The following is a 27563-nucleotide window of genomic DNA, read 5'->3' on the forward strand; positions in this document are numbered from 1 at the left end:
CACTTTGGTCCAGACTGAAATATCTTAACAACTATTGGACTATTCGATTGGCATGACATGTTATACATGGTTCATGGTTCCCAGAGGATAAAGCCTATTGATTTTGGTGATCCCCTGATTTTTCTTCTAGTGCCACCATGAGGTTGGCATTTATGGTTGTGAGTGAAATTGACAGCTATTGGATTTATTTTTATTAAATTTGGTTTAGACATTCATGTTCCCTTCAGGATGAATTGTAAAACTTTGGTGATCCCTCAACCTTTCCACTAGCACCATAATCATCAGATCAGAATTTCTGGGGGTCTATGGGGATTCACTCGCCAGCCTCAAGTGGCCATTCAAGGACACTGTAGTTTTTGGCACTTCCTGTTGGCTTCATGTTTCAGCCCTGGACGTTGCCGCTTGGATAAAGGTTGTTTTGCACACCACTGCTGCTACTTTATAGACTCATTGCCACATGGTGCGTCATATTTATATTGCACTCTATCTATATCTAACACCAACATAGACAATATTCACCTGTACATATGTTTTACATCTGACTCCTTCTACTGTACGTACTGTTTAGTGTATCCTCTCACCTACTTATATCAAGGCACTTACTACTGTTTGCACTCTCTGGTTGGATACTAACTGCATTGTGTTGTACTGGTACCTACTGCATGCAATGACAATAAAGTTGAATCTGATCTAATCTAATCATGCCAACACGCTAAACTAAGAACATAAGCTTGTTAGCATTGTCATTGTGAATTGCATTTAGCTCAAAGAAACACAGTGCTTAAGTACTCTAAAAAGAAGACTCTTAAAAACTCTTAAAAAGTCTTGTTGATTTACATATAATATAGTAAATATAATAGTAAACCTTTCTTGGCTGTAAAGGTTGCTCACATCAGTCAGACCATTTAATCAGCTCTGAAAGAATTTAATGGATATACTGTACAGATGTTCAGTAAGATGTTCAGTGATTTGACTGGTGAGTTCAGATCGTCCCAGCATGCACTGGGGAGAAGGAAGGGAAACACACGGGACAGACTCTGGTGAGACATATTCACAATCACAGGCGTTTTAGTCTCCTGTTCACCAGAGATGTGGAAGGAAAGTAGAGCTGCCCTGAGGCAAACCATGCAAATACAGAGAGAACATGCAAACTCCACACAGACAGAACAGGGAATTACTAGAGCCTTCTTGTCAAGTGATACAAGCTATTGTGCTGCTTCAACAAAACACACAAAGTTTGATTGAACAAATCTTACAGCTAAAGGCTTTTTCTGATGTTTTACAGAATAAAAGACTAATCTGTTAATCGAGAAACCAATCTGCAGATTAATCGATAATAAAGATAACTGTTACTCGCTGCCCTAATCTGATTTTATTCCATTTTGATTGACTTTCATTTTTCTTTTATTGTGTTTTTTTGAATGTTGTTCTGATGCAGGTCTTGCACCTTTTCACCTTTGAAATGCCCCTGTGTTTGAAAGTTGCTATACAAATAAACTTCGATGTGATAACAAATAGTCATACAGTCCAGAAAGTAAGTATTTGGACAGTTACACAGTTTTTGATCTTCAGGCTCTTTGCTTCAGTACATTCAATTTGAAATAAATAATGGATACTACATTAAAGTGCCAAGTCTCAGCTTTAACTTGGATAGGTTTACATCAATATTGAAACAACTGTGTGGGAGATATAGCCCTTTTAACACATAGCGCCCAAAGTTTCCTTTGATCCCCTAAATTTTGGGCACTATGTATTAAAAGGGATGTAAACCGTTGGCACTTTAATGTAGTACCCATTATTTTATTTTAAATTGAATGTGCTGAAGCACAGAGCCCGAGCAACAAAATATGTATAACTGTCCAAGTACTTACTGTCTGGACTGTATATAAAATTTAGTAAGTTGTTACAAGTTATGTGTACTGTACATAAAACATTGAGACATGTTTAATCACTATAGTCTCAGCTTTTGACATTTAAAAAAACCTTAAAACCATTTTATTTACAGCATGGAAAGAATCTGTGGATACATTTTAGTAGCATTTAAAAGAGGACAAGTAGAAGGTTTAGTGTGTATTTCACAATAGTATGCATTGTTTATACTATGGCTCAGTAGCAATATTGTTGCATGTTAATATTAATTATTGCAAAGAATATTTAAAAGTAGATGAGTGAAACAGTGAAGATGAGACGTTCCAGGTTGACAGTAAAATAGCAGCAGCAGCAGCAGCAGCAGACTTTTACTTACAGTCCAGTTTTACAGCGTTGCAGTCAGTTTTAGTTCATGGGTTGTAACTCTGCAACACTGGACTGTAAAGAAGAGAGAATCACTCGTCTTTCCAGCAGTGGCTCACATCGATGCCTCTAAAACAGGCGCCTTAATTAATTTCAGCTCTGGAGAGGCCCCATTTTTGGAAGTGCAATGACCTTCAAAAGTGTGCAGTGTCCTCCTTTCCCTCTCACAGCATTATGGATAGACACTTTTGCAGAAGCTTTTCCTGCCTGCTGCTGCTGCTGCTGCCGATGCCCCAGACTGCCGTGCTTCTTTGTTCACACAAGGTGCCCATAATTCAAATGATGAGTCATATGTTTGTGGCAGATGAACTGAATGCAAAACAGTCTAGCTCACGTTATAGTCCAGAATCCCTTCCTGTTTGACCTTGAAAACTGCATTTTAAAGCTGCTGAATAGGGAAGAGAGGGGCAAGTACAGCAGAGCCCATATACAGAGTAATTATCTAAATGAACACCTGGAGAAAGAGATAGATGTCAGAAAGTGTGATTTTAATATCTGATTTAATTATGGTAAAGACTTAATGATTATCAAACTGGAATTAAGCACATTTGAGGCTTTATTGTATATTAATACAAGGCTGTATACGGAACATTAATGGGGTCATAATTTATAGTGGACCTAAATTACTGTGTGACCTAGTTTTATCAAAATAAAGTCTGTGTGGTTAAAAGTGCCACTGTCTCTTGGGCAAATTGTGCAAATACCAACTTCACACTTTTTTTTTCTTTTTACAGCATTTTAGGTGACAAAGTTGACAACATACTGATGATTTAGCTAGTATGTGGTATAGGAATGTTTTACTCTTGTAAGCACAGAAGCAACTAATTAATCTTTTACTCTGTTAAAATGTCAGAAAACAGTGAAAAATGTCATATCACAAGTTCTCGGAGCTGAAGCTGACGTCTTCATATTGCTGGATTTGTCAGCCAAAAGCTGAAAAATGTTAAATTTGTAATCATATAAAACAGAAAAATGGAAATCATCACATTTGAGAAGCTGGGGACAACAAACATTTGACATTTTGGTTTGATAAAATGACTTAAACCATCTAATATATTCTCAAAATTGTTGAAGATTAAGTATTTGTTTCAGCACTACTTTTAATTTTGAAGGTGTTCCCCAAATTTCCAGGCAGTCTACTCATTACATATGGAATTTATTTTTATGCAAAGCTGACATTTTGACCTGAAGGTGTCTCAAGAGGAAAGTGTGAGCCCAAAGTGGAAAGAGTTCATCCTCTGATGAGCATTAATGTGCTCTGTAACATTAATTATGGGTTTATTATTTGTGCTCATGTGGAAATTTTGGCCTGATGGCATCAAGGAAAATGTCAGGGGTTAGATTGATTCCCTGTGGACTATGAAGATCCATTGCTAATTTTATGGAAATAAGGCTCAATGTGACAAACCTGTTAGACAAAAGGTCACATCATCATTACCAATAGTGTAATATTGCTCTTCATGCAAACGACACAAGTTTAGAAGACATAAAAATTTAAAATGACAGACTAAAATGTCTACTCTAATAACAACCAAATGACTAATATACATTTTTATCAAAACTAAATTTAAACTAAATTAAATTCAGATGCCAAAATTAACACTGATCAAAGGCTTTCTTGGCATTTGTATCCTGAAGTCATTTATAACAGTGAATAAAGCTGGTTTAGTGCATGAAAGCCCGACTGAAACGTCTCTGAAATGCTACTTTAAAATACTCAAAAGATTACGCAAGAAGTGTGCTGCTTAAATTTTTTATGATTTTAATTACAAAATAAGGATTTTAAATTCAATTTAAGTTTGATAAGTTTTATTGGGTCGAGGTTGTATTTATTCAGGAGACGTTTCACAACAGCTGTTTTCAGAGCCTCGGCTGCCACGCCAGTGTGCACGGAGCAGTTCACAATCACAGGCATTTCATCTTCTAAGCAATTTAATACTCTGTTAAAACAGATGGTCGGGATAGGAGCATGCTGAGGCTTGCACTAAACATTTCCCTTTTGTCTTGAAATGGCTCACTGTGTTGTTGAGAAGGATGGAAATGTTTGACTGTGTTGGTGTCCTGGTTTATGTCACAGAATATCAAGGTATGATAAATGATAAATGAGTCAATTTCAGAGAAAAGTATGGGATCCTTTTTCCCAACATAGCTGCAGCAGAATGGATGAACAGGCGGAGGGGAGGACAGTATACAAACAGATCTCTAAAAGGATAAGTCTGGTGATATTCTGTATTTTTTTTTTATTCTCAACAAATCCCATAAAAACATCAAAACCAACAATGATTTGATCCTACTAACGTGTGTTGTCTGATAGCCTGATAGAGCACATTACTCTGTGCCACAGAGCTCCATACACCATTCTGGTGTTGTAAATACTTAAAAGCGTACTGAATCCATTCTGAAAACAGTCTCCAAACAAAAACACTATTTACTCCTGTTTAGAAAATTGCTGTGCCTTTTCTAAAAGGGACATATCATGCCTTTTTTTGATTTTCTGTCATTTATATACTGTTCTAATGTCGGATATCTGTGTTAAACAAGGTCAAAGTTCCAAAACATGAGGTGAATGAATGTAAAAAAAAAAAAAAGCTCTCTGCAAGTCAAAATCTCAGGCTTCAACCTGCTCTGAACACTCTGTTTACAAAGTTAGCTCTACTTCCCCTTCGGAAAAAAACTGCAGCTTGTTTTTGTCTAAACATGGACTGAACAACAAAGCATAGTGTTGAGAAAGGTTATGGTCTAAGGATGGCTTTTTAGTTATTTACGTTACTACAAATGTCAATAGGATTTTGAAAGATTTCTTACTCCTGGAAGAGAACTTGAAAGTTCAGGTTTTAATTTGGCTCTCTATTATCCCTTCATCTCTACATTGTAGCATCTTTCAACTCATTGTTTTGGTTTTACAGCTTGTTTTTTGTTTCACTCTTACGGTTCTTATCAACCTCGTTTCCAGCAACAGCTGTTCCCAAGAAAAAAACCCTCTAACAACCCACTGTATGCTACTTGAACAGCACCAAATCAAGCTAGCTGTTTGGTGCTTCTAGTCTTTATGATACGCTAAGCTAAGCTAATCGACCCCGAACTCTAGCTAAGCTACTTAAAGCAGAGATGTGAGCAGAGGTGTGTCGATTAATCTGTCAGTTATTTTCTCAATAAATATCAGAGAATGGTAAAAAAACAAAACAAAACATAGACTCTCCCAGGTGCATGGCTGGTTTTATACCTGCCCACCTACCTGTATAACCTGAGGTGCCTGAGTTAACCTGAGTGTCACAAAACAAAACAAAAATAAAACAAAAAACTAGTAAACTGAAACTAAATATGCTAAACAAGCAAATAATTATATAGCAAAACTAGCAAAAGAAAATACTATCAAAATCTAGTGTAGATAAAGAAAATATCTAGAGTAATCAAAAACTCAAAGCTAATACTAATTACTATTAATACATCAACAAACAACCAATAAATAGCTCCTACGGGTATCAACTTTCTCATCTAACTCTTGGAAAGCAGGTGTACTGTAGTTCCCAAAATGTTAAAATAATTCCTGCAGGAACTAAATCTGGAAAAATGAAATGTGCATTCGGCTAGAAGAAACATTTTGTAAAGAACAGGAGTTTTAGAGTTGAGAGTTCGCAGACAAACAGCTGTTACTGTTAATTTGATAACATCTTGTCTTAAAGGGGATATAATGGAGCCAACAGTGAGAAATCAGTCATCTCATTAAGACTTCTCAAGATGTGGCGACAACTGCAACACTAACATTTCATTGCTCACATTACTCACTCAGACACCTCTGGTAATTATGTGAAATCGGTTCGATTAAAAGGAATTTCCGAAGATAGTTCAGGTCAGGACATGATGTGGCTCCGCTATAGGCTGATGATCCAGCTGGTAGATTACGTAATACTGCCTTAAGGCTTTGTGCAGAGCAGCGCTGGGCCTGCTCAAAACCTCAGAGGGAATAATATGCAAGTTCCCCCAGTTTATCTGTGGAGGCTTATCTGGGAACTGACAACAGATACAAAATAGTTTCAAATGCAGGAGACATGCAAAGCTTTACGTCTGTGGTTATTTCTTGCTTAAATAGTAGGCCCAATTGCCTACACAAAAGTCCCACATGTACGTTGTTAAAGGAGTTTTCTGGCCGTGGAGGTTTTTCTAATTTTATGACAGATTAGATACGCCTCTCTGCAGCCAACATTGTGCACTTAAGTAAGTGGAACATGCATACAGCAGCGCTCGGTGACGTCAGCAGTCAGTGTTGCTCCATCATTTCCACGCTGTTTGAAGTGCATAGTGTTACATCAGCAGAGCTCCGAAAAAAGACATCCAGAGGTGTACTTAAGGTTATAAAGGTGAAACTGCTGAGGGGGCAAAACAACACACACTTTTTGTTGACATCTGCTAGTCTTCAGGCGGGGAGCAGAGCTGTCGGCTAATCATGTTGTTCAAGATTTATACTGTGGATGCGTTGGTCATAGAAACAACACAACCTCCTTTTATTATTTCTCAGTCATGCACTAAAGCACAAGCCATGATGGTTATGGCTCATTTCATGTTCGTGTTCAGAGTTGTAGTGTTTATATAGAAACAGTCATTTTGTTAGCGTCAACAACTGCTTCTAGCTCCACTGAGTCTATAGCAGATCATGTGAGGTAAGATATAGAATCCTTAAAATGGTAATAATTGGTGTTAAACCTTGATTAAAATGACATAGCGCCACACATTTAGACACAGATGTACTGTAGATATATGTATGGAAAACCAAGCGGCATGTCAGTTGTAATTAAAATGTACAGTACGTATATCAGAAGAATAAACTGGATGAAATATACAGAGCTGCTATGATTAAGTTGATTCACCAATTAATCAATGGACAGAAAATTAATCACCAACTATTGTGATAATTGATTAATAGTTTTGAATCATTTTTCTAAGAAAAAATGTCCAAATTCTCTGATCCCAGCTTCTCCAATGGGAATATTTTCTCATTTATTTAATATTCTATTATAGTAAACTAAATATCTTTAAATAAATATCTTAAATAATGGATTATAGACTGTTGAACGGGGAAAAAGACATTTTAAAGACCAAATGACTAATCGCGGAAATAATCCACAGATTAATCCATAATGAAAAATGATCGTTAGTTGCAGCCCAAGAAATATAATTGAATTTTTGTTTTTTTGTCTTTTACTTCTGGCTGGGGGATAAAAGTTGAAAATGTGCCATTTGGCTAATACTGGCATACGTATAGCGATTTTGATATATTAAACATATTACATATTATGCTTTTTCTTCCCTTTTTCTTTCCCCTTTAATGATCATCATGACCATGACATGATACCAAAGATATAGTAAGATGATTTCAGTACATTTTGCAGCATGAAACATACTGAATAGGGGAAAAAAGAACAAAGGCTTTTACCCTTGGTCGAGCTGAAAAAGATGTCATAAGGAGTTCAGATGCAGCATCCCTGTATTTCTGCCACTCACCATTAGATGCCAAAAAGCCCAGCAACAGACTAAAGCGCCACATGGTGTGTGTGTGTGTGTGGACTGAGGAGACAAATTAATTCATCAAAGTCATTTAAAAAGCCTTCTTAAGGGAGAAGCAGCAGTAAAATGCCACGATTTAAGGGCTACTAGCACTCTTTGAATAAGTAATCCTGTTATGCCCTCTTGAAAATAGTGTGTTCACATAACAGTAGCCTTTAGAAACACAATAATTATTTTTTTTTCTTCTGACTACATTTTTGAAATTTGAAAACAAAAGAAAAAAACAAAAACAAATGAAAGGTTTGAAATAGCCAGAGGACTTTCTCTCTATTCCTAGAAAAGGCTTTGCTGTCTTCCAGGCTTAATATGAGGAATGCCCGTTACAGGGGACCGATGCCCAAAACAGAGCAGATCAATAGAGCCGAGTGAGTTCCAGTGGATCAACACTCTCACCTCCACTTGGCTCAGAAAAGGCTAAATATTTGGAATAATGAAGTGGGAGCTTCTTCTGTGGGTTTGGCAGCAGGACGACTGACACCATTGACTGTCAGTCACTTGCTTCTGTGTTGCTATGGAAACAACCTTGTTGCTCCACTCCGGGGCTAAATCGGTAAGAAAAGAACGAGCTTGTAGAAAGCAAATGTAGAAAGGAAAACATGGCCGCATGCATGAGTCATCTGCTAACACATACACGCAGAGCTCTCCAGTTTTATCACAGCGAGCAGCCTGTCAAAGCTCCGTGCATGATTGTAGCTAAACACAGCCGCAGCAGAGACCACACGAGAGAATAAAAGCAGCACCAGACTGTGGTAAGGACCATGCATGGAGAAAGCAGTAATCACCTCTGAGTCAAACATAATGCTATATTCAACTCCAAATGTTTCCAACAGTCAGGGCTAGGTCAAACAATAAAGTCAAATGCCAGCTAATGCTGTATCAAGGTTAAAATTACACATTAAATAAACATAAATTGGATTAAAAATGATTCAATAATAATTTCAATTTCACTTAATTTCATAATACTAACAGAATAGCAGTATTATTAGATTATTTAATGTGTGATGTGACAATAATGGTGTTTTTGTGTCAAGACTCGTTTAAAGTTGATTTTTATTTAATTTCACATATTAAAATTATGACTTTATCAAGAACCAGAGAGCTGGGGATGTTTCTCACTGCAGTGTTTGAGACTTCAGATTAGTTTATCTTAGTTGTATTATTGTTTGAATTAATAACAAGCAACTACAGTCACTGGTCAAATGCTAAATTCACAGTTTATCACAACTTGTTCAGTCTCAAAAAATACATAGTTATATCAACCAATCAATCTAACAAACAAATAACAGAAAACAGTCTCAATTCGTGGCAGACTCTGGTGTGCTAGTTGCTATGGAAATCAAGTGCATTTCAGTCTTTAATTGAAAGAAAAGTTTTCATATTAACTCTGAAAACAGTGAAATTGTTTTTTATCTGTCATTTAAAATCAGCTAACAATTTACCTCGCAGCAGTCATATGAGTCAAATGTGTCCCCCCAGACGTTTTGTACCTGTTTTTTTGTTGATATGTTTTATTGCAGTTGGTTACCATGACTACTAATTCATGCAAGTTGAAATAACCGTTGTGGAAATGCTGATAGGCTACACATTTGTGTTTGCTATGTTTATCATGTTTAGGAAGTGACAGCAAGTTGTTACTGACGGTCACCAGTCACGACCAACAGCAACACCTGTACTACTAAGACAATGTAATTACGAAGCAGAGATGGTCAGATTCTCTAAATTTTGAGAATCTTTTTGTGTTTCTGGATTATTTCAGCTGTGTATGTGTTTTCACCACATTTGTTTTCAAATGATAGACAGTCTGTATGACAAAGAAAAGCCACAGCACACACTGTAAGCTGAATGATAAAATAAAGCTCAGCAACATTTACAAAGAGGCTGAACATTCTTGATTTTGATGACCAATTTAACCAGCTGCACCAGTGTTGTGCTGTGCTGTGCTGGCAGGGTTTATCTACTGTAAGCATTCGTGTTGTTGCAGTGTGATGGTGTGAACTGAGATTAAGCTCTCCTTTAATCCTCCTCCGCTCCACATGACCTCACTGTGATGCACAAGCCATAGGGAGCTGTCATTGGTGCGCCGCATGTTCTCCTGTGTGACCTGCAGCCAATCAGAGCTCCTTAGCCCAGCATCCACCCCCCAGTGGGCCGCCAGTGGTGGAGCGAGTGAGGAGAAGGAGAGAGAGAGAGAGAGAGGAAAATGTATTGGGTTTCTATGAATGGAAACATGGAGGAGAGAACAGTGGTGATGAATAAACCCAAATACTGACAGCAAGACCCCCAAACACTGTCTTCTGATTTCTCTTTCTCTCACTACTCTCCTTACTTCTTCTTTTTTTTTTTGGTAGTTTTTCCCACATAGGATATATTATAAATATATAGTAAATAGCCTTTTATATGCATTTAACAAGGTGGTTAACAATGGTTAACAAGGTGTACGTTTCTGCTGACAGAGAATTCTGCAGAGGTCAAACAATTAAAAAACAATGATTAAATTGTTTTTTAAAAAGGTGTACAGGTGGGATTGAGGGAAAATATATCAACTTGATGCTCTTATGTACACATCTCCCTTTAGAGATCTCAACATGTTTGCACTGACTGGACTGTCCAGCAAACAGAAAGTCCTTAAGACAATATCTTACGTAAAGGACAGTTTCACATATTTCAGTTCTGTCTTAAAGGACCACTTTGCAGATTTTCAACCTGATCTCTATCTGAATTAGGGATATAATGTGAAAAACTGCTGGGTTTTTCTTATATGTTCTCTGTGTCTCTGAAGCACAACTTCAAAATCTGTTGCTCTTCCAGGAACCAGTGATGTCACTGGTTCTTGGAAGGACTACGGGCTATTTCAGCTCTCAAGCTGTTTTGTGTAGTGGTGTCTTCAAGGACGGTGAAATGCGGGTTTTCCCAAAGTCTCCTGTCTACCATGTTATGCCAGCGATAGGGAAAAAGCAGACACTATAATGCATACTACTAAATACTTTAAAATATCAGCATATTTGGAATAAAACTAGTGTCATGATATGAAGCCGAATATTGCGCTGTGGAATCAGACACTACAGAGCGCAGACTGTGCAGGAGGACTAGAGCAACACAGATACAGCAAAGCTAAGCTAAGCTAAGCTGCTAAGTTTACCCATGATTCACCCAGAAGAGCTGAATATGACACAAAAAACAGCTAGTTTCACAGTATAATGTCGGAGCAGAGATGTGGCGGTACTGTTACAATTTATGAGGCTGAATACAGGGCTCCAGCGCACCGTTTGTTTTATGATATTTGCCGTCACGAATGAGGAAACACTGCTGTTTTGTGAATGAAAAGCCTCAGTAAACTTATCATATATTACTGTACTCACTGACATTAGTATCTGATTGGGCAGGACATGCGCAATGCATCCTGATACATGAAGGCACTGTCGGCACAGCTCTGTGAGCAGGAAAACTCAGCTTTCTCGGTCAATGTAGCACACACTAAGGGATTTATTGCTTCAATTGACTACATTTACCATCAACACTGATTGGACATCCACATAAAAGTGGTGAATTTCCCCTTTAAAACAACACTCACATGCTCATATGTACATAGAGACTATTTTTGGTTGCTGCTGAGGGACAAAATCCACACGACTCCTTCCATAGAAAAAGATGACTAAATATGAGGCTTCAGCAAACGTTAAGAGTTAAGTCCACATTCAGACCGACATCAGCTGTTCCTGGTTTTCTGTTATTTTTATACTGTACATAAGGAAAAATGCTCCCTGCAAGTCAAAAGGCGATGCTTCAACCTGCTCTGAACGCTTCGATTGTGGTGGTTTTTCCTATCTTGCTGACAAGCTGACATCGGCTTGTCGAGTTTGCATTTTTAGGCAAATTTTCTGGTTCCATCCTCTCAAATTAATATAATATGAATGAATATTGTCTGGTGTCCTTTGTCTTCACTGATAGTAAACGGAATATCTAGATAAGATAGATAAGATAAGATAAGATAAGACAGTTGAGGTCGTCACATTGAGCGTTGAGAAACAGTGATGGACATTTTTTAACCGTTTTCGGTCATTTTAGATTTGATAAATTGAGAAAATAATCATCAGATTAATCAGTAATGAACATAATTGTTAGTTGCAGACCTGACAGCGACCAATAACTCTTTCAATATAAATATACACATTTGAGTTTTGTGTTAAGACTTTAAAAAATGTGAACCTGTCCTTTAACCTTAACAAAATATAAGAGAATGTAATGACAGCTTACATAAAGGTCATTGTATTGTGTAGTAAGTCACCTGACCTACTGTAATGGCGGAACCAGACTAAGATGTCTGTGGCTTTGCAATCAGATTTGTTACATAATTTGTATTGATAAAGTCTTCTGTGATCTGCCCTTCAAGAAAGAGAACAAGATATCTCACCATCACAGACACATTTTCAAGGAGAGGATTACCCAGGAGGTTTCTATGGTTACTGCTTTATGGGGGCATGCTTTAAGTACTCTGTTCCTGATGGCTCTAGCCCTTGACCCAGTTTGAGAACAAAATCAAGGACCTGACGAAAAAGAAGTTTAAAGGAGGAAAGGAATCATAAGACTGTATACTGGTCCAGATAACCCTCATCTCTGATGCTGAATGAAAACTAAAATCTAACAGTGGACGTAGTTTAAACGTTACATTTAAGGGAGACACTTTTAACAAGAATAACTCCAACATACTGCTACAGGCAATTTGGACCATCCCTCTTTTTCAACTAGGGATTTTCCGCCCCTAAAATCACTGAACAGCAGACATCCAACCAACTATATCACACAACAAAGTGCTCTCAACGTGTTTGCACATTAAAAAGATTTAAACATTTGAAATGATAAAATGTCATTGTTGATCAACCCTAACGACAGAAAAGAACGTTGATATTAGACGATTCTGAGAAACCCTTGATCACATTGAAGGACGTTTTTGCCAGCGTATTAAAAATTTGTCTGCAACTACTGTATAGCTAAAGTCAGGGAAATTATATATGACTAACGTATGGTTAGTGTTAGGTTAGGATTATCCACCCCCCTGATCTCCACGTATTTCTACCTCGCCACATAAAGGACGCACTACTCCCTGCATTGGCACTGAACATTGGCAGTAGATGTAAATCACTGAGTGTGGCATTGTCCAATTTAAACATAATTTGTAGGGATACTGGGCTGTCCAGGCCACATTAATACCAGGTGTAACTTACGTAATGTCCATCAGTGACTCTTAACTGATGAAACGAGACAACGTTTGCCATGACGTAGAGAAAGATGCGTCACAAATTGTCTGGATATATTCTATCCAGTGTCAGGATGGACGTGAGTAATTGGCTTTGTTATACATTACAACTATTTCTGTAAGATGATCGTCAGTGAAGTTATTTGTAGTTCCTGTGGTTGCCATGGAGAGCTAGAGGAATGTGGCGGTCCCATGTGTGTGGTCCCTGTGGTGTTGTAAATGTAACTTTCTGTTTTATTTGAACTTTTTCAGACACTACAATGTATTGAGAGAGCAGAGGAAAAGGAAGAAGAGAGGCAAATTTTAACATAGAAGATATGGAAAGTGGATGAGTTTGTTGTAGATAATAGTAAAAGTAAAGCAAGAGCGAGTGTGCAGTGTGCTTCACAGAAGAGCAAAGATATTGAATTAACAGGATTCACATGTTTACTCTGGTGTAGTGACGTAAAAATAACACATCGAATGCAATAAAAAGCACAATAACACATAGAAAGTGTTGTTTTTAGTCTGCTTTTAAACTGTACTACTTTGGAGCCGGTCAATATATGACAATATATGACACAGGGCGGTGTAGATAAAAATGCTTTATAGAGAAGAACTGTGTTATCAAAGTCCATTGGTTGAAGAAGTAGTCAAAAGTGGTAATATCTCAAGGTAAAAACACTACACCACAAGCAAAAGTCCAGCATTCAAAATCTTGTTTAAAGCAGCTATAATTGATATATTTTTTATAATATCAATGTATCAAATGCCAATGTGTAATGTGTTGGGTGTGGCTCGTAGTGAATTATCAGAGACTCTGCAGCTACTATCAGCTTCACAGAGCTTTGTAGCAAGTTTCAGCTCATTGTTTAGCTGTCAGGCTGCAACTTCACTGTTTTGGTTCACTCTCACCACTCCCATATTTTCAGCCGCAGCAGGCAGCTGTTTTCAGAGAAAACAAACCCGCTGTGCACAACCTGCTCAGCACCAAACAGCAAACAAACGCAGTTCGCGGCTAGCTGGTGAACATAGTGGAGCATTTAGCAGCTAGAAGAGAGCCAGATATTTCCCTCAGGAGTTGATACGAGTCCAAAAACAGAGCTAAAAATGAGTGAATATTGGACTTAGTCAGAAACACAACTCCAAATAATATTGCTCTGTAACTGCTGGAAGTATAAGCAATAGTTTGAAATACATCAGCATATCAGCTTAAAAAGTGACGATATATCAGTGTTATGTTCACAAATTGTTTCCGCTGCCCCCAAATGGCCAAAAAAATCAGTTAATGCATGTTTGACTACAGAGTTGTTAGCAGTATAATGTACTTAAAGTAGCCCATCAAAAGTAAAAGTACTCATTAGACAGCAGAATGACTCTTTTAAGAGTCCAATTATTATTACTGTGTATGCAGCATTTTATGTTGTTCCTGCAGTAAAGTGAATTTTTTACTACTTTATTAGCTGTTGGGTTTAATATATAACAATGCATCATATGTTAATAGTTGATCATATATTTTGTATATAAAACCTTTATCTTCACAGTAACAAAAAACAAAACTATACTGTGGCTGTAAAATAAATGTAGTGGAGTTGCAGAAGTAGTATGAAGTGTCATGAGTGCTTAAATGAGTATTGAAACTGTACTTAAGTGCAGTACTTGACTAAATGTAGTTTCCATCTCTGTCAAACTCTAAAATTAACAAGAAGTCAATACAGAGATCTAAGGACTGTTGTGATGTGACCACATTTTGTGAAAATATTCTGATGCTATATACAGTATATGTGCAAACACCAACATCTTCTCTCATATTTGTATGAAGGCTACACGTCTGTTCACATTTTAGAAATGAACGAGCCTTTGGAGGATCCATGTAAATGAGCTCAGCTGTCTCTGTTAGAAAGAGAGCGGCTGAATTCATTAAAGATGCTGAAGCCGGCTACTGTTGTCTTGGGTGTTCATTGATTAAACTTGTCATTTTACATAAGAGCTACAGAGGGGCCTTTCACACTTAATAGACAGTGTTTAATTGTAGAATATTTCCCCCCTCAGCCAACCACAGTTCAGTTATTAAAATAAAATAAATGCAAGGACTTTTGGAGGCATGTATCATCATACTGTCTATGTTATTATTGCAGTATATACTGTACATATCAGATCTCTGTGAGGATTCAGCTGCTACATGTAAGGCTGTATAAACTAATATATTAACAATAAAGTGGTGTGCTCAATGGTTGAATCTTTGAATGCTCCTAAACGCTGGTGCTCTTTAAGAAAAAGTTGGGGGTGAAATCTTGAAGTATGTAAATTATTGCACTTAAGGCACTCACATGTAGAGGAGCAGGAGTAATGTGGAGTTTTATTAAAAGGCAACAATAAAGCAGAATGTGACTCATCCAATGGCAAAACATTTAAGGAAGCACAAAACAGCAATGATACTTTGGGATGGATTGAACTAGACTTTCAGACTTTTAAACTTGATGTAAGCGTACATCAAGGCCTGAATGAGGACATTTATTTCTGACCCTTTTTGTGATTTTAACACAAATGTCAGTGTCTCGGATGGTTTGATGATTCTTCATGAATTTGATGCCCTGACTTTTCATCTAGTGTCACCTGCAGGCTTATCCAGTGAAATATCTCAACACGTTAGAGATGGATTGGCATACATTGTCTTTTTTTGCCTTTATTGGCACAAAACTCTGTACAGACATTCACGGCACCTAAACAATGAATCCTAATGACTTTTTCTCTAGTGCCATCAGTTGGCGTTTGTGGTTTTAAGTTAAATTTCTTGACAGTTATTATACATATTGCTATGAAATTTGGTACAGACGTTCATGTTCTCCTCTGGATGAACTGTAATAACTTTGGTGTTCCTCTGACTTTTCATTTATCACCACCATCTGGTCAAAGTTTTAAAACACTCCCATCAACCTCAGTTATACTTTGTGTTTACAGCTAATTAGCACATGTTAGCATGCTGACATTAAACTTTATTTCAGTCAGGCTCAGGTATTTTATCCTGAGCCTGATTGAAAGAAAATTAATTTGCAACTCTTTTGATAATCAATGTATCTTTTAGGTAATTTTTTAAGCAAAAATGCCAAAAATTTGATGGTTCCAGGTTCTTAAACGTGACAATTTGCTGGTCTTTTTGATCTTATGTGATAGTAAATTGAATACATACTGGATTTGGACTGTTTATTGGACAAAACAACATATTTAATGACGCCACCTTGAGCTCTAGGATATTGTAGTTGATCAATTAATTGATTAATCAACAGAATAATCAATAATGAAGCCCCAGTTGAAACTGGTTGTTTTTTTTTTTGCATCATGTAACAAGCCATGTAACCAGTAAAGACATCTTTTTCGTGAACTCATTCACTCACATTGCTCCTGCTGCTCTATGCATGAGTACCTGACGTGTTGTTTTGCATATGTATCAATAATAAATTATTGGAAGTATAACTGGCTGCAAATTATCAGATCAGATTATCATATCTGTCCAAGACACAATTTAAAAAGTAATGTCTTTAAATTGTGCTTTTTGTTTGAGTTCAGTTGAGGTTTATATTCATCTTAATTTGAGTGAGCTGGAGAGCATCCAGAAGTTGAGTTACCATGGTTACCTGCATCTGGAGGTGGCCTAGTTATCTTGGTGACTCATGTGCAGCAAGTCTTCAGTCCTTCAAATGACCCCATCTCCTCCTCCTCCTCCTCCTTCTTTTCCTCCCCAACTCTCGTTAACCTTAAGAAGAGACACACCTCCTCCACCACAGAAGCAGCACACAGTCTGACCAGATGTAATGATGTACCGCTGCGCTCATACAGCGTCGTGTGTTTTATCATTTTTACATTCTTCCAGTTAAATACTGGCACCAGTTCACTCCAGCTCAAATCTGTAGCTCCACAGGAAGCCTGACGCAGTTCAAAAGGAATTCAGTTAAAAAGTTTAAAATGCAATTTGCGGTGATTAGAGGGCTTATTGTGATTTATTCGTCATTCAGTGAAAATCTGCTGTTTTTTTACCGAGGGATGATGTCATGCTTTCTGTGCATCTTGAATGTTTCCTGTAATTAAACTAGATCTGCAACTAGCAATCGTTTTCTTTTTATGATTTATATTTTTAGTGAAAATAATCTCTAGCAAGAGAATTGTACAAAACGAGTAAAAAATATAGACATGAGAAAAACATAATTTTCATCATCAACTGATCTGCAGATTATTTTCTTGATAAATTGATCAACTAGTCTATGACATGTTAAATAAATACAATATGGTGTTTTGTCTGACTAAGAGACTAAAATGTTAAGATATTCAATTTACTGTCATATATGACATGAGGAAACTGCTAACTGTCACATTTGAAAAGCTGGAACTGTCAAACGTTTGGCATTTTTGCCGGAAAATTACTGAGATGATTAATTGATTTTCAGAATAGTTGACAACTTTTTACACTTGATCTCCAGGGCAACCATGAATATCCCATCCATACCAAATTTTAGGGCAATCCATCCAATAGCTGTCGAGACATTTCACTCAAACCCACAAATGTCAACCTCATGGTGGCACTAGAGGAAAAGTCAGTAGGATTCGTCCTCTCGCCAATACATCCAATAACTGGTGGACAAACAACGTCCTAAGTTCAATGTCCTATGGTTCTAAACTGTCTCAATATACAGTATATTGGTCTACACTGCTGGTAAGACTCTAACAACAGATACATCAGCCCAGTTTCCAGTACATTAAAATTGGGCCTATATTTTACTGTCGGTCAAATAAATTGGCTAAATGATAGAGGACATTATTGACCTTTGCAGAGGAATGTTGGAATATTTTTCTTTCCGATTTAATTCATAACTGTGTCGTCTCTCCTCACCACAGTAACTGTCCGTGCTCCCTGGCTGCAGCCCTGGCCAGAGCCACAGCAGACAGCATGCTGCAGACTGACCTCTCCATCCATCACCTCAATAAGACTGTAGAAGATGGAGCTGACCCATTACCACGTGAGTCCCTGGGGAGCCCACGAGACTGCTCTCTCTCTCTCTCTAACACACACACACACACACACACACACATATATATACAGAGGCACAGACAAATTAGGTCTCTCTCTCACTTCATCCCACACACATACACAGGCATATAACCACCAGGGCTTTGTCCCAGTTCTCCTACGCAAGGCTGCATTAAGTGGTATTTGACCACTAGAGGGCAGAAAGTAGACTGTAAAACATACATCTGTGAGCCAGAACACATTAAATCCACCATACTACGATTTTCATTATATATGCTTTGTCTGATCATAATCCAATTACAGTGATAGTCTAATATATGTCTCAGGAATATTATGTTAATCTTTGAATTATAAATACATCAACCCTACATATTAAAAGATAGGTTCACAATTTTTATAGTCAGCAGTCAGGTGCCTAAATGAACACTGACTCAGGTTTTTCTTGCTGTAATCATTCCTCCTGCTCATACAGGGGTTTTTTGTAAAAAAAAAACAAAAAAAAAATCCCTCTTTGTGTCCCTCTTTATGAGCAGTGTTTTCCTGTTCAACTGCAGCAGAAGTATAGTAACAAAAAGAGGGAATGTGGTACCAAAAAGATGATAACTTTAAAAGATATTTACAGAAGGAGGCTTGTGAATTTTGTCCCAATTCAAAATACAAAGAACATCCAGCTGTTAACTTCTGTTAAAGCTGCACTAATCAGTATTTTTACCTCACCAGCTCTATAAAGCTTTTTAAACTCCTTTTAGCTCATTGATTGTGTTTACATGCACATTAGTATCCTGGTTTTGATCATATCCTAGATATGGTGTTTACATGGAACATCAGACACCTGGTTACTCATATCAGTGTATACTGGATTATAACAGTATCCAGGTTTCCGATCATCTGTATGCAGTTGTATCTTGATTCCTCAACATCTCAGCTCATTTTTCTACCAACAGAGAAGGTTCAGAAACCTGGATAAGGAGTTTACATGATCAACACATATCTGAGATAGAATATTGATCAGGATACTGGTGCACATGTAAACACACTCATTATTTTAAGTTTCTGGCTCACAAACTCCACTTTCATCAATCTCGTATCCAGCAGCACAGCTAGCAGCAGACAAAGTTATAAACCAGCTGGTGAACATCGTAAAGCATTATTTAGCTGCTAACGAGATGCATTGGATATTTATTTGTCAGGTGGACACAAATATGACTCCAAATGAATGATTACGTTTGACAGATTAACTCTTACCCTTGGGGACACATATCTGTGATAAAATATTATAAACTCTAGGTTTTTTTACTAGATTTTCCTGGAGTTAAATGACCTAGATGTAGAATTTCTGGTGACATGATGACAAAAATTGTCTTAAATCTCACCAAAAGTTGACACAGCATCAAACTTTTTGCTATCCTGAAAACATCTAGAGAGTCAAGTATGGCGCACTGGAGAAATTTGTGCAACGTGTTTTAATTTTGATGGACTGGTCTGCACCTTGCTGCGTTTGCCTCCTCAAAGTCAGAAGTTCTTGTGTTGCATAACAGCGGATTACGTCCTGTTTGCACTCTGCTGTTCATGTCTTTTCTTCGGGTATTTGCAAGGTGTTATGGGTAGGTCGTGATGCCAGCTGCAGTGCTGAAAAATCTTCATTTGGAGCAGGATAGAGGAGGGTGCTAAACAGTATTGGGACACTGATGGATTTGCAAGAAGGTGGAGGGGTGAGAGTGAAGGGAGGAAATGGGACACAGCATGGGCCGCTCTCTCTGTCTCACCTATTTGAGCTGAGAGAGAGAGAAGACAAGCGAAGACAGGATAGACTGTTACACCTGCAGCTAACAATAGTAGGTCGAGCCCATGTAGAAACACAGCCTGCGTCTTGATTATTACAGAGAGCTGAAGCCCCTGTTCCACTAACTTCTGTTACTCACTGAACATTTCTTTCATTTGCCTTTCTGAAAAAGTAAAACAGATCCCTGAGGGTTTGCTATCCACAAGGGCTTCATTTTCACTGAGGATGGGGACAAAGTTGACTTTTGACACAGCAGAAAAATTTAACTAAAATTTTTACAGTTTTATTTTGATTTGACTCCTTTAAGCATCTCTAAACATTGTTCTTACTGTCCAGCTACCAAAATCCAGATGAGAGAAGAGAGGAGTTGATAAAAATGCTGATATGAGTCGCCTTACATTAGTACTATGTGCTCATAGCTGTTGAGTTTTACCAGCAGCAGTGAGAGTTTTACTCACGTTATTTTGCCACGGGTTTTACCTCTCAGGCAGCCCTACTTGTTGGCGAAGATTGTTGGGGCTTTACTCAGCTTGAGAGGAACATCTGCAGAATTTCAGCAATTTATTGTTAGCATTCATAAAACATGTTCCAGTGTGGCTGTGCGTATATTATACGTCATCATAACTTTTTTCCATTAGCGCTGATATCCACCCAAGCTCTCCTCCGACAGCCACGTCTAGTGTAACCATGGCTCAACTCAACTGGCCTCACTCTGTGTAACCTGCAAAGGTATTGAGTTTGTAGGAAATGTTGTTTGTTAAAGGCAGATAGAAACAGAAATATTAAGTAAATTTATAAATAAATAAAGGCAAAGTGTGATAAACTTAATTAGGTGACACGATTGATACTTTTTTACCTTTACTCCGAGAATAGTTGAAGGTGTAATTGTCACTCATGTGAATCCAGACAGGCTACAGCTGCTATCTTCCTCAAAGGAGTGAGTTACAAACTTTTCAGAGCCTACAGGGGTGAGTGTTCAGTGGAGTATTTCTTTAAACTCTGACTGGAGTTTACCAGCAAGAAGGACAAAGCACATGTGCTCTCTTGGTCAGTAACCAAAGACAAACCTAAAACACTTTTTAAGTGACTTAAATACAATTTATACAATAAGGAAGCACTCAGACTGTTCTTTGTGTGTATGTGTGTGTGTGTTAGAGATGGAGTCTGTGAAGTTCGCCCGGCTGGTGTTTAACAGACTGTTTGAGATGTGCTGCCTCTGGATGAAGGAGATGCCATTCCGCCGCCGTCCACAGCCATACTACGAAACCTCCATCCACGCCATCAAGAACATGAGGCGCAAGATGGAGGACAAGCACGTCATCATCCCTGACTTCAACACACTCTTCAACCTTCAGGTTGTCCTACTACTAGTCTATAAAGCACTAAATGGTCGAAAACGAAACACCCAGACCCCTCAGGTCATCTGGGACAGGTTTACTCAGTGTTCCCAGGATCAAAACCTGTCTTTCAAATGCATTTTTAATGTCTTTTAAATGGAATCTTAATGTCTTCTTCATGTCTTATGTTCAATGTGTTTCTATGCCATTGTAAAGCACTTTGAATTGCCTTGTGTCTGAATGGTGCTATATAAATAAAACTGCCTTGCCTTCAGGTGGCTACAAGTTCCCCAGAGGTGTCCATTCATACAGACTTTGAATCTATCTTCCAAGTTTGGTAGCTGGAACCCTCAAATCCAGATAGTTTTAGGGTAGTTTATTGATATAATAATAATTAAAATAGCCTGAAGTCTTCCCTCATCACTGACTAATGGTATTTGTTTCTCAGGATCTGGAAGAACAGGCTTTCTTTGCTGTGTTTGATGGGCATGGCGGTGTGGATGCTGCCATTTACGCTGCCAACCATCTCCACGTCAACTTGGTGCATCAGGAATCCTTCAGCCAGGACCCCTCAGAGGCCCTCTGCAGAGCCTTCAAACTCACTGATGAACGCTTTGTGAAGAAGGCCTCACGAGAGGTAATCACATCTACATTACTAGTACAACCATTACTACCACTCCTACTACAGACACTGCTACTACTACTATTACTACAACACCTACAACATCAAGGACTGTCACTGCCTTCACTACTACTAACATAATATCACAACAGCATCTTTTTACTCATGTAAAAAACTGTATTTGCGGTTACACATTATAAAGGCTGGAGTTGCAGATTAGATGGCTAGATTATCTATGTTTCTGCTTGACTGACAATGTTTCTGCTTGTTTTTTGGTCATTTGTTGACCCTGACCCAGTAAAACAGGGAGGCAGTTCCTGTATAATGTAGTAGTGGTGCAGCTGCTGCTTAGCGTGAGGTGAATACATGCTGTAACATGTGTCTTTGGCAGCACCTGCGTTGTGGCACAACAGGCGTGGTGACGTTCCTGCGGGGTCGGACGTTGTACGTGGCCTGGCTGGGAGACTCCCAGGTCATTCTGGTCAGGAAAGGACAGGTTGTGGAGCTGATGAAACCACATAAACCAGACAGAGAGGTAACACACAGACACACACATCCTGAAACCCAACCAGGAACAAATCTATCACTTCCACTACATGCATACTTGGATTGAGATGACAAACCAAAGCTGAAACTGATGGATTTGGGTGGATTGTGTTCACTGCACATTTTCAATCAAAAATCTGTAGAGATGTCTTCCCAAAAACAGCTGTATTAATATACCTATTGTTGTAAGAGTGGGCTCTAAGTACGGCATTTACATAAGATCCACCTTCAACCTTGCATCTTGCAAAAGAGAGAATAAAAGAAATCACTTTAAGTGCACAACAGAAGCAGGTAATGCACTGCACTGAGTGATATGCTGCAGGGGATGTCAGCATGAGATTGTTATGTACCATGTGATAGTCATCACCACGAACCAACGTTAAAAAAAACTGTGCTTCACATCTGTCTACAGGATGAGAAGCAGAGGATCGAAGCTCTGGGAGGCTGTGTGATCTGGTTCGGCACATGGAGGGTTAATGGCAGTCTGTCTGTATCCAGAGCAATAGGTAAACCACTACATATTCATACACTGCACTGTCATATTTGGACTTTTTGTGCTTATTTTGACGAGTTCCCTCCCAAAGGTTGCACAAATTCATATCTGAGAAGCTGACTAAATTTTTAAAATTTCAAAAACATTAAGTCAAACTCAACATAAACTGACATATTTACTGCTGAAGCAAAAGAATCCACCCTCAGATAAATTCAATCGAAAGCTGGTATGAGCTGGCCCAAATAGACTAATCTGTTACGTGTGTCGACAGGCGACTCGGAGCACAAGCCCTACATCTGTGGTGATGCAGACCATGGTATCTTCCCACTGGACGGCTCAGAAGACTACCTGATTCTGGCCTGTGATGGCTTCTGGGACACAGTGAGTCCAGATGAGGCGGTGCGGGTGGTCAGTGACCACCTCCAGGAGAACACTGGAGATACCACCATGGTGGCCCACAAGTTGGTGGCCTCAGCCCGAGATGCGGGCTCAAGTGATAACATCACTGTCATAGTGGTCTTCCTGCGGGACCCACGCTCCCCACCACCCACCAGCACTGAGGACGATGAGGAGGGCGTGGTGGAGGGAGAAGTGGAGGAAGAGCAGGTAGCAGAGGTGGAAGAGGAGGAACAGGAAGAGGAAGAGGAGGAAGAAGAGGCAGTCAGGGTAGAGCGTGATGGTGGAGAGGGAGGCAGCAATGCGGACATCGGGGGGAAAAGTCGCGGTGGCTGGCCCCTGCAGCAGTGCTCGGCCCCCGCTGACCTTGGCTATGAAGACCGAACGGACTCGTTCACGGACAGAACTAGCCTCAGCCTTCTGGGGCCGTCGCTGGAGGGCCGCATCTCCCTGACCCAGGGCTCACGGCAGCCCTGCTCCAACTTTAGCCCCGACCTCTTCACAGCCTCCCACATCTACCAAGAGAAACACCCACTGAGGCGCAGGTCCTGTATCCCTTTTCAGGAGTCCAGCATTGCTGGCTTCACGGACCCACTGTGGCCCCAGACAGCCGTGCTGTTCGGCCAGGCAGTGAGGCGAAGCCGCAGGCTTGGATATGGTAGTCGCCGGTGGAGCCGGAGGTGGCCAGGCAGATCTAGGGAGATGCTAGGCCTGTTACCGTCTGGCCACTTGCTGCCCCACACGCAGCGCTACTCCAACTGGAGGCCTGGAGTGGCAGTGCCTCAACTGCCCCACGATGCCACCATCTGAAGAGGTGACCCAAACCAAACCATCTCCATTTATTCAGTCCTGCTCCCTGCCCCTCAGCCCACCCACCCACCTCTGCCTTCAACAACACGTCTTTCTTTGATAGTAGGTAGTTGTGGCTCCCGCAGTCGTTACGTGATTATTGAATCTCTGTTGGAAGAGTGGTGCTCTCTGTCCTAAGCTGAAATGTTTCCAAATGTAAGCTGGCCCACTAAACACAAGCCCCACTCCTTAATGCTGTAGGTAAAGCGCAAAACTGCATCCTCTCCCTTGTGACCATTGATCAGTCAATATGAAGCCATAGCTGGAGATGTAGGTTGATCAAATGTGTTCAGACTGAACAAGAAATTAATTTAGACAAGAACAGACACAGTTTGCTGTAGGCAGTGCAAAAAACATTTAAAAAAAGTTGTCTCTTATGTTGAGTGATTCCACTTCATGAATGGGGAAAAGGGAGACAGTTTAGAAGCAAATAAAAGAATAATAATTTAGAAGAAAAATAATTTTAAAATCAGTGCCTGGACTCTGAGCTGCCACAAACACACAAGTACAACTACACACGCTTTCCGCGTGTGTGTCATTAGAAAGCTGGAGCTGAAGTCTGTGTTGGACAGACTCCTCTCTTTCACTCCAGCGCTAAACTTTGTGTATATAAAATGAGTTCACTTTACATTCAGTCTGAACACAATTTATTTACACAGTTTAATTTATGCTCGGTCGCTCCACACCCTTGGCAGTGTCTCTAGAAAGAAATTATGAATTTTGGAGAAGAAAAAGTGTTGTAGGACATATTTGTCGCTCATGGGTACATGCAGAAAGAAAAAAAATTGAACCTCGATATGTGCACGGAGGGCATCATGTTCAAACTAACAAGCTGATCGATACAGGACTTATTAGGGCAGCCAATATCAATATTTGAGAGTCAGATAATCCAATAATGACATATTGTTTTTTAAGATGACTCAAATGTTTGATAAGGATCCCTTGAATTGCAATAAGGATATTTACTAGGTGGAACATGTAACAGGGACACTGTTTCCAAAACCTCAAACATGTTTTTGGCATTCTTTACTGCAATTTCTTGTTACATATTGTGCAATACATATGCCACCACCTAGATATTTTTTTCTAAGCTAATATTAGTGGAAAATATTGGACATGTTGATGAATCAGCCGGGCTCCAGTTGAAACCGTACCTTCCCCAAACTGTTGCCACAAAGTTGTCTTGTCTAAAATATCAATGTTACTGTAGCAATAACATTTCCCCTCATAAGAACTAAGGGACCAAATTATGAAAAACAACCCCAATCATCATTTAAATGAGCCATTTATACATATTTTTTTTGTACATCCAAGAGAACAAGGACAGCTTTCTAGTCATACCAGCACAGTGAAAGAGGCGGACTGTGTGATCAGTCCACTTCTCTTTTCTTTCTATTTAATGTCACCCAGGTGTGAACGCAGGGAGAGGTGACACATCTTATGTCTTGAGACAGCTGTCGAGAATGTCGAGCAACTGAGCATTAAATTAAGCTCCAATGGCCTAGCTTGCCTCTTTGTCCCTTCAGGAATCCTTTGGTGGCAGATGAATAAAGTTCAGCCAGAACAATTGTTGCTCCTGCTCTCTGGGACTGAAGGCACATGTTGTTCTGCCCCCTCTCATACAGTCAATGACCCAGCCATTATCCTTCCACAGTTTGTCTATGGATAAAAGCACTAAACACCAGATTATAAAAGATTAGCAGTCACTTACCTGAATAAATGCTTCATGTAGTCCAGTATTCCAGATGGGGATATACTCCTGTGGTAATGGGGTTTTTTTTTGGGGGGGGGCAAGGGGGGCATTTAAAAATATATTTTTGTTATAGTTGTTGTTGGGCCACATAGTTCTTGCAAGTATTCCAAGTCTATTTACTTTTACACAAAACTCATTGAACAGAAAAAAATTTCCAGCAGGCTTGATAAAGTGCACAACCATTTAATGTTGGGCCAGGATAGTTGAAAGTTGCAGAACATGTGCCTTCCATATGTGTTACTAAAGCCTACTTCCTTTACACTCATAGGCCTACTCATTAATTACCATTATATCACCATTAAGTACAAGTCTGGCGTGTGCTTTCAATTGGATCATATTATGACTTTGTGCCACTTTAAAGGAATAGTTTGAGGTTTGTGGGATACACTTGTTACACTTATCTTGCTGAGAGTTAGATGAGAAGATTGATACCACTCGTATGTGCGCTAAATATAAAGCTACAGCCAGCAGACAGTTAGCTTAGCTTAGCATAAAGACTGAAAGCAGAAGAAGCAGCAAGCTTGGCTCCATTCCAAGGGGAAAAAAATGTGGTTTTGTATGGATTTAAAAAAAATAGATTTAACATTAGAGCTGCAACAATTAGTTGATTAACAGAAAATAAATCTCCAACTATTATTATTTATTTTTTTACCTTTGGCTGTTTCTCTGTTTCCAGTCTTAATGCTAAGCTAATGATCTGCTTGCTGTATTTTTATATATAGCATGCAGATACGTGAGTGGTATTGATCTTCTCATCTAACTCCTGCCAAGAAAGCATATGTCCCAAAATGTCAAAGTATTCCTTTAAGATTCATAATCCTTCAAACAGCACAAAGAGAGCACCAATCTGCACATTTTTGTGCCTCAGTAGCTTGAGGAAAGAGAGCAGAGATTTCTATCTGTAAATATCCACAACAATACTACAGAGCAAAAACCCCAGCTATCACCAACTGCAAGATAGCCTTTACTGTCAGAGTAATCCCCCCAGGCTGGCTCCCACGGCCCCACAGCACCTTTATAATTGGATCTTTCTGTGATCTGATCTAGATTCTGCAATGGAGAGCCCTCTCTCTACTGTCTAACACATTGCTGACATTGCTGCACTTCAGTTATGTTAGCAACTCATAGGATTGTTCAAACTCAGTCTTTTATGCTACCTTGCGAAAGATTGCACATGTCTATAACATGCAGAAAATAAATAATAGCCAGTTTTCCATCAATATTCATTGGTTTTATATATCTAACACCAAATATGATAGGTAGTCCAATCTTTAGAGTTCCTTCATCATAATTAACAAACAACTGCATAACCATCAAATAATAATCTTCCTACTAATTTAGTTGTCTATATGATCAATTCATATTAGATTCATATTAATCCCTTTCTGATAAGGCTACATCTAGCACCCAGTTAACTTGGCGAGACTGATCGCTCACTGTCACTTTCTTTCTAATACACACTATAGCATTACTGTATCTAACCATACTTGATGACTATAAACTAACTATACCACACAATTACTATGAAAACTTATATGGAAATCACATTAACCACATTAAACCCCTTAACTCTGATCGTCACATTCACTTTCAAAGTACTAAAAATGCCCCTGTTCCCATTAACACGCTTTAACTCCTGTTTTTGCTACTATATTTTTAATTTGCTGTGGGAGC

At 38.9% G+C, this 27563-nt stretch overlaps 1 protein-coding gene across 2 annotated transcripts in view; it reads left to right on the forward strand.

Moving 5' to 3' along the window:
- ppm1e (protein phosphatase, Mg2+/Mn2+ dependent, 1E) overlaps window positions 1-24097 on the forward strand; it is a 41342-nt gene extending 17245 nt beyond the window's left edge. For both annotated transcript variants that reach the window (XM_044370221.1, XM_044370220.1), the window contains exons 3-8: window positions 17978-18099; window positions 21049-21248; window positions 21679-21867; window positions 22244-22387; window positions 22811-22904; window positions 23163-24097. In XM_044370221.1, coding sequence (XP_044226156.1) covers window positions 17978-18099; window positions 21049-21248; window positions 21679-21867; window positions 22244-22387; window positions 22811-22904; window positions 23163-24097 — 1684 coding nt within the window. The remainder of the gene's footprint in view (window positions 1-17977; window positions 18100-21048; window positions 21249-21678; window positions 21868-22243; window positions 22388-22810; window positions 22905-23162) is intronic.
- Window positions 24098-27563: the final 3466 nt, after the last annotated feature.

The sequence above is a fragment of the Thunnus albacares genome, chromosome 13 (genome assembly GCF_914725855.1).
Source record: "Thunnus albacares chromosome 13, fThuAlb1.1, whole genome shotgun sequence".
NCBI lineage: Eukaryota > Metazoa > Chordata > Actinopteri > Scombriformes > Scombridae > Thunnus > Thunnus albacares.